This window comes from Microcaecilia unicolor, chromosome 3, assembly GCF_901765095.1.
Source record: "Microcaecilia unicolor chromosome 3, aMicUni1.1, whole genome shotgun sequence".
NCBI lineage: Eukaryota > Metazoa > Chordata > Amphibia > Gymnophiona > Siphonopidae > Microcaecilia > Microcaecilia unicolor.
The window spans coordinates 245,187,418-245,195,018 of NC_044033.1; the positions used below are offsets into that span (position 1 = coordinate 245,187,418).

The 7,601-nt window shown below is 35.6% G+C and overlaps 1 protein-coding gene across 1 annotated transcript in view; it reads left to right on the top strand.

Moving 5' to 3' along the window:
- The window catches only part of LOC115466392 (zinc finger protein 665-like), a 29,055-nt gene extending 25,597 nt beyond the window's left edge, over positions 1-3,458 (top strand). The window contains exons 5-6 of the mRNA XM_030197590.1: positions 687-815; positions 1,136-3,458. Of these exons, the coding sequence (XP_030053450.1) occupies positions 687-815; positions 1,136-3,360 (2,354 nt within the window). The 3' untranslated portion in view covers positions 3,361-3,458. The remainder of the gene's footprint in view (positions 1-686; positions 816-1,135) is intronic.
- The last annotated feature ends 4,143 nt before the right edge of the window (positions 3,459-7,601 follow it).

Here is a 7,601-nt window from a genome sequence, read left to right on the forward strand (position 1 = left end):
CTTCACCATTCAGCCATAATACATACTATAAAAGAGTTAAAGATTTAACCAACTTGGCCCAATTGCCCCCAACGCATTACAAATGTTTTCCAAGCAATTACATATATACCATGCTGTTCCGTTGTTAAAAAATCAAGGGTTAATGCCCCTACCCTTATGTCCTTGCATTGTCCATATGAGATATACAAAATTTTTTTTGTAAAAATATCAGCAATGGAAAATACAGTTCTCCAACCAAGCGAACTCCTTCAGTTAGCAACATATCCTTATGAATTAGCTCAATGGCTCAGCGCAGCTTGAAGAGGGCTTCCTTATGACTGTATCAAACTTTCAACATTTGAATTCATTTTAGCTCCTCTTCAGCTCCTCGCTGTAACGACAAGGAAAAAAGATCTAAAGACTGCACACACCCACACATTCATCCTAGCAATTCTTTTTCTCTCCTCCCCCTCACCCTTACGTGTCCCGGCAGCTTTTTGTCTCCTGCAGCCCTCGTGTTTCTGGAATGTTATTTTCCATCCCCCCTTCTCTGGCAACCCTTCGAACTTGCCTGTACAGACAGTATCAGTATAATGGTACGAATATACTGTATGTATTTCTTTAAACATCTGTTCAGTTTTTACAAAATCATGCTATTTACCAGCTTTAAAAACTGACCCAATTGTAACTATATTTTTCTAAAACAGGCTCCCCCAGCGTCAGACCTGATATCTTAATCCGATTTAAGAAACAGGAATTCAGGACCGAGACCCAGGGATCTAAGGAAAGAGGAAAACTTCTCAATACAGGCACATGCGAAGACCTGCATGAAACAGGTGATGTGGCTTGGATTGAATGAATTCTGGATCTCCAGCAGGGTGTGGCAGAGTTTTGATTAGCAAAGGGAGTCATTGCAGAGAAAGGAGATTCAAATACGATGCACAGAACCAGCAGGATGAGATTGGATATGGTCAGTCTCCCTCTTTTGATATGCCATTGACCACCTGTTCCCATCTACTTGCAGCACAACTTCCTGTCATATGGAATGTTAGCCTAGAAAATGTCTTCTTTAAATAATCACATGTTGTAGCTGCCTATATATGTGCTTGTCCATAGATGTAAAATTAATGATGGTACTTTCATTTTTCTCCAACAGATCATGGATATAGGTATAATAGTAAGAAACTGAGATTGTGCAATGGACAGCAGAGGGAGGAATGCAAACAGAAAGACCCCTCCAGAGATAGCCCAGATGCTTCTGCTGAGTGTGAAGGCAGCAGCAGTAGAATAACAGCACCCAGGATGAAAGATAGAGCTGAAAACAGAGAAAGATCAAATGCACAAGATACAAATTCCAACTGCTGCCAAAGCCTTGTACAAACTCAGGGACGAAAAGAAGGTGAGAGACCCTTTAGAAGTGCTGATACTCAGGAAAATGTAACCACAGACTGTCATTTTGTTGAAAAAGACATAATCTTGCATAAGCCCAAGGTTCCTTACTCTCATACTATAAGCAGAACTGACAAAATTGTAGACACTATCACCCAAAAAAAACTGTTTAAATGTTCTGCATATGATACATGTTTCAGTCAAAGTATCAATATACAACAGCATAAAGTGACTCACACAGGACACAAACCATTCATATGTTCTGAATGTGATAAAAGCTTCAGTCGAAGATCAAATTTACAACAGCATAAAGTGACTCACACAGGATATAAACCATTTAAATGTTCCGAATGTGACAAATGTTTCAATTTTAACGGTAAATTGCAACAACATATGATGACTCACTCAGGACACAAACCATTCAAATGTTCTGAATGTGATAAATGTTTTACTAAAAAAGGTGTTTTGAAACGGCATAAAATGATTCATACAGGCTACAAACCATTTAAATGTTCTGAATGTGATAAATGTTTCACTCAAAAAAGTGTTTTGAAACGGCATAAAATGACTCACACAGGCTACAAACCATTTAAATGTTCCGAATGTGACAAATGTTTCAGTTTTGAAGGTAAATTGCAACAACATGTGATGACTCACTCAGGACACAAACCATTCAAATGTTCTGAATGTGATAAAAGCTTCAGTCAAAGATCAAATTTACAACAGCATAAAGTGACTCACACAGGATATAAACCATTTAAATGTTCCGAATGTGACAAATGTTTCAATTTTAATGGTAAATTGCAACAACATATGATGACTCACTCAGGACACAAACCATTCAAATGTTCTGAATGTGATAAATGTTTTACTAAAAAAGGTGTTTTGAAACGGCATAAAATGATTCATACAGGCTACAAACCATTTAAATGTTCTGAATGTGATAAATGTTTCACTCAAAAAAGTGTTTTGAAACGGCATAAAATGACTCACACAGGCTACAAACCATTTAAATGTTCCGAATGTGACAAATGTTTCAGTTTTGAAGGTAAATTGCAACAACATGTGATGACTCACTCAGGACACAAACCATTCAAATGTTCTGAATGTGATAAAAGCTTCAGTCAAAGATCAAATTTACAACAGCATAAAGTGACTCACACAGGAAAGAAACCATTTAAATGTTCCGAATGTGATAAAAGTTTCAGTCAAAGATCAAATTTACAAACGCATAAAATGATTCACACAGACCACAAACCATTTAAATGTTCCGAATGTGACAAATGTTTCAATTTTAAAGGTAAATTGCAACAACATATGATGACTCACTCAGGACAAAAAACATTTAAATGTTCCGAATGTGACAAATGTTTCAATTTTAAAGGTAAATTGCAACAACATATGATGACTCACTCAGGACACAAACCATTCAAATGTTCTGAATGTGATAAATGTTTCACTCAAAAAGGTGTTTTGAAACGGCATAAAATGATTCATACAGGCTACAAACCATTTAAATGTTCTGAATGTGATAAAAGTTTCAGTCAAAGATCAAATTTACAACAACATAAAATGACTCACACAGGCCACAAACCATTTAAATGTTCTGAATGTGACAAATGTTTCCGTTTTAAAGGTAAATTGCAACAACATATGATGACTCACTCAGGACACAAACCATTCAAATGTTCTGAATGTGATAAATGTTTCACTCAAAAATGTGTTTTGAAACGGCATAAAATGACTCACACAGGCTACAAACCATTTAAATGTTCTGAATGTGATAAATGTTTCACTCAAAAAAGTGTTTTGAAACGGCATAAAATGACTCACACAGGCTACAAACCATTTAAATGTTCCGAATGTGACAAATGTTTCAGTTTGAAAGGTAAATTGCAACAACATACGATGAATCACAAAGGAAGAAACCATTCAAATGTTCCGAATGTGACAAATGTTTCAATTTTAAAGGTAAATTGCAACAACATATAAATGACTCACTCAGGACACAAACCATTTAAATGTTCTGAAAGTGATAAATGTTTCAGTCAAAATGGTGCTTTGCAAAGGCATGAAATGACTCACACAGGTTGTAAACCATTTAAATGTGCTGAATGTTATAAAAGTAAACCATTTAAAAGTTCTGAATGTGATGGTTTCAAAGAGCAAATCTACAACAGCATAAAATGACTCGCACAGGACACAAACCATTTAAATGTTCTGAATGTGATAAATGTTTCAATTGGAAAAGCTCTCTAAAATTGCATAAACATAGTAGCATAGTAAATGACGGCAGATAAAGACCTGTACGGTCCATCCAGTCTGCCGAACAAGATAAACTCATTTTACGTGGTATGTAATACTTTATATGTATACCCGAGTTAGATTTGTCCTTAAAATGTACACTCTAGCCCATCCCTATCTATTAGATTGTAAGCTCTTTGAGCAGGGACTGTCTTTCTTCTATGTTTGTACAGCGCTGCGTATGCCTTGTAGCGCTATAGAAATGCTAAATAGTAGTAGTAGTAGTAGTAAGTCACGATCAGGGCGTAGACCGTAGAAGTCTGCCCATCTCCCGTTTTGTTTCCCAATTACCGGCGTTGCCACCCAATCTTTGCTAAGATTCCGTAACCATTCCTTCCACGGGCCACAAACCATTTAAATGTTCTGAATATAGTAAATGTTTCAAATAGAAACGCCAGCTGGAACTGCATAATATGACTCACACTAAAGATAAAACATTTAGTGTGAGATGACTCACACAGAAGAGAAGCAATTGATAACTGCAGCCCAGGACAGCTGATTACAGATGAGATGTTTGAGTCTGTAAAAAAGAGCTGAGGACGGTTACTTCTTCTCCATGCCCACAAGGTCATCTATAAGAATCAGTGTATGCCAAGACTGTATATTTCTAGAACTGAAGGAGAAATGGACCTCATAGAAATAGATTATATAGAGAGAGCTACTATCATAGGCCTTCTTAACTGAGGCTGTCCTCAATGACTCCTATAGCTCCATGGAGCATCGATTATCTTGCAGCATTAATCAACCAAATCATGCTAAAATTCAGAAATGAGTATAATTCTGAGTTAAACTTTACTTTCAAATACTATGTAGTCATGTATATAAGTATTGCCACACTGGAATAGACCGAAGGTCCATCAAGCCCAGCATCCTGTTTCCAACAGTGGCCAATCCAGGTCACAAATACCTAGCAAGGTCCCAAAAAAGTTCAATACATTTTATGCTGCTTATCCCAGAAATAAACAGTGGATTTTCCCCAAGTCATTTTAATAATGTTCTATGGACTTTTCCTTTAAGAAGCCGTCCAGACCTTTTTTAAACCCAGTAAGCTAACAGCTTTTACCACATTCTCTGGCAACGAATTCCAGAGTTTAATTACATGTTGAGTGAAGAAACCTTTTCTCCGATTCGTATTAAATGTACTACTTTGTAGCTTAATTGCATGCCCCCTAGTCTTGCATTAAAATCTGATTAACAATGAGCTAGTGTTAAAACTTGAGCTATGTTTTCTGACATTGTTTTGGTTGTCTAAATTGAGCTCACATCACTAACCTGTTGAATGTTTTAATACATGCTTTTTAGATGTATCATTAGTATTATGCTAACATTGTATTCTATCTCTGGTATTTGAATTCCATTGCTCTGTTTCAGGGTAGTTCTATTATTAGGTTTCAATTTACTGTTTTCAAGTTTACCTCATTTATTGTATTTATGTTTATTCTTGGTTATTTTACTATTGTTATGCTGTTAACAAAATTGTAATTTTATGTTAAACTGTACCTGCTGTATACCGCCTTGGGTGAATCTCTTCATAAAGGCGGTTCAGAAATCCCAATAAATAAATAATACTTTAATTGTTGATATTGTTTTAGGGAGCCTGCATATCTCTAAATCTCTTTATGTACATGACCTTTGATCCCCTGGCATGCCTGAAAAGAAGGGAGAGAGTGGTGGGGGGTGGGATGGGGCTGGTGAGGTTTCTCTTCTGTCTCTGTTTACAGGAATCTCTGCCATCACCATGAATGAATGAGGGCTTTTTTTCACCAGTTAGCCAAAAAGAGGGGAGGGGGAGGGGCTTTATTTATTTATTTATTTATTAATTTTAAACATATGGTTTACAAACATAAATATCTTTGAGGAAATATTACAGGGCATATGATTCACTTAGTTTCAAAAAATCATTTTCAAATATATACATCAGCTGACTCAAAGCTCTGAATTAGTCCACTTATTGAGACCCAAGATGTCCTAAAGAATAACCCAAGAGGAGTTGGGAATTAACAAAATTAGCAAAACAAAAATTTAGGCTTCTTATTTATACAATCCCTTTAAACTATGAGGATTGCCCAGATTGCCTCCTGGCCATTATAAAATCAGAAAGTTCATCAATCTCGTAGAAAATAAATTTCTTGTCCCCATATATTACAACACATTTGCACGGGAAGCGCAATTGAAACTTGGCCTGCAATAATATCACATCTTGTCTTAATTCAAGAAATGTCTTTCTTCGCATTTGTGTCCACTTGAATACATCAGGAAAAATAAGAATTCTCCCTCCTAGAAAATCTATCTTAGATCTCTGGAAATAAAGTTTAAATATTGCTTCCTTATCTTGGAGGAAGACAAACTTCACAATTAATGTAGATCTCTTTTTTTTCTTCTTCAGTGGATTGTTGTAGAAAAGTAGTCAGGTCCAAGTCCTGTGCTTGACCTCCAGGCTGAACCTGAGATTCTTGTTCTCGTGTTTTTTCTTGTACTTTAACTGGCAAGTAATATATTTTGTGTACAGGAGGATACATTTGTTCAGAGTACTTAACCTCCTCTCTCAAAAATTTAAAGAACATTTCTTTCGGTGATATTAAGTCATTCAAAGGAAAATTCAAAAGTCTTAGGTTTTGAGTCCGCAAGGAATTTTCTAAATTTTCACTTTTCCTTATAGTCACAAAAGAGAGGGAATACAGTATACAAGAACAACCAAACAACCAAACAAAGCAAACACTGGGCCTTCAGGATTGAGAAAAATGTAGTTCTTTATTTATAATGGAGACCCGACACGGTCCGTGTTTCGGCGTACAAACGCCTGCATCAGGGGTCTAACATAAAAATACATAAAAATATATCAATAAAAAATATACATATATGTGATGTATATAGAACACAATAGTACAGAACCAACATCAAAGTAATATCTAAAAGTTAAAATACATGTGCAATCCTACATGAACATACATTCACATGTACACTTAAAAATAAAAATAAAATAAAACTTAATGGTCATAATTTAAAAAGATATAAATCGATTATCATATATACAATCCTACATGAACATACATACACATATACATATAAAAAGGTAATAAAATATAAAAATATAAAAAAACATCATTATCATGGCCTGAGGAATATACATTCATACATATGTCTACATATATATATATATCCACATTTACACATGCCTGTTCATAAACATCAGAGCATATCCACGTACATACACATATGCACACAATAATGTCATATTTCATATTCATGTGTACAGGTGTGTGAAAAGCTCGACATATAAAGTGAGCTTGTGGACTTATGGTGCACACCCACAGATGCTCATATCATATACACAACTTTATTACAGCATCACCAACTTAAAAATAGACATAAAAAAATCAAGCCTTACCAAGGGACTCCTATAGGTCAGCAAGATAATAAGTTGACAAAGATGTGGAATAAACAATCAGGTTATATTACCTAATGTAAAAAAGAACACAATATTCAGACTCAACAGCTAATAACCAAAACCCAACCTTTCTTAACCGATGTTTATACTGATAATTACACACCTGTATGTATAAAAAGCCAAAATACTATCCCCTCATATTCCAAAGCAGTCATGCTCATCGTTTCCACCTAACAAACTCATCACTGACGTCGAGGTATTCCTCCAAATTTCATAGTATGATGACAATGTGTCTCCATGCATCCACATGCAATAAATAGACAGTGCCAGCACCCTTATTGTGTATTAGATGAAATAAACGTCTGCTTTGAAATGCTTTAGCAGACGAAGAGACCAACAATTATTCAACACCGCATAAAAGCACATTGAAGCAGATCCCGTTGTCTAAGAGTATGTTCTTAAAACGGAGAACTTAAGATCTTACCCGCTATATCGACAGCTCGTTTGTAGGACGCCTTCAATCGCATAAACCGCCACAAGT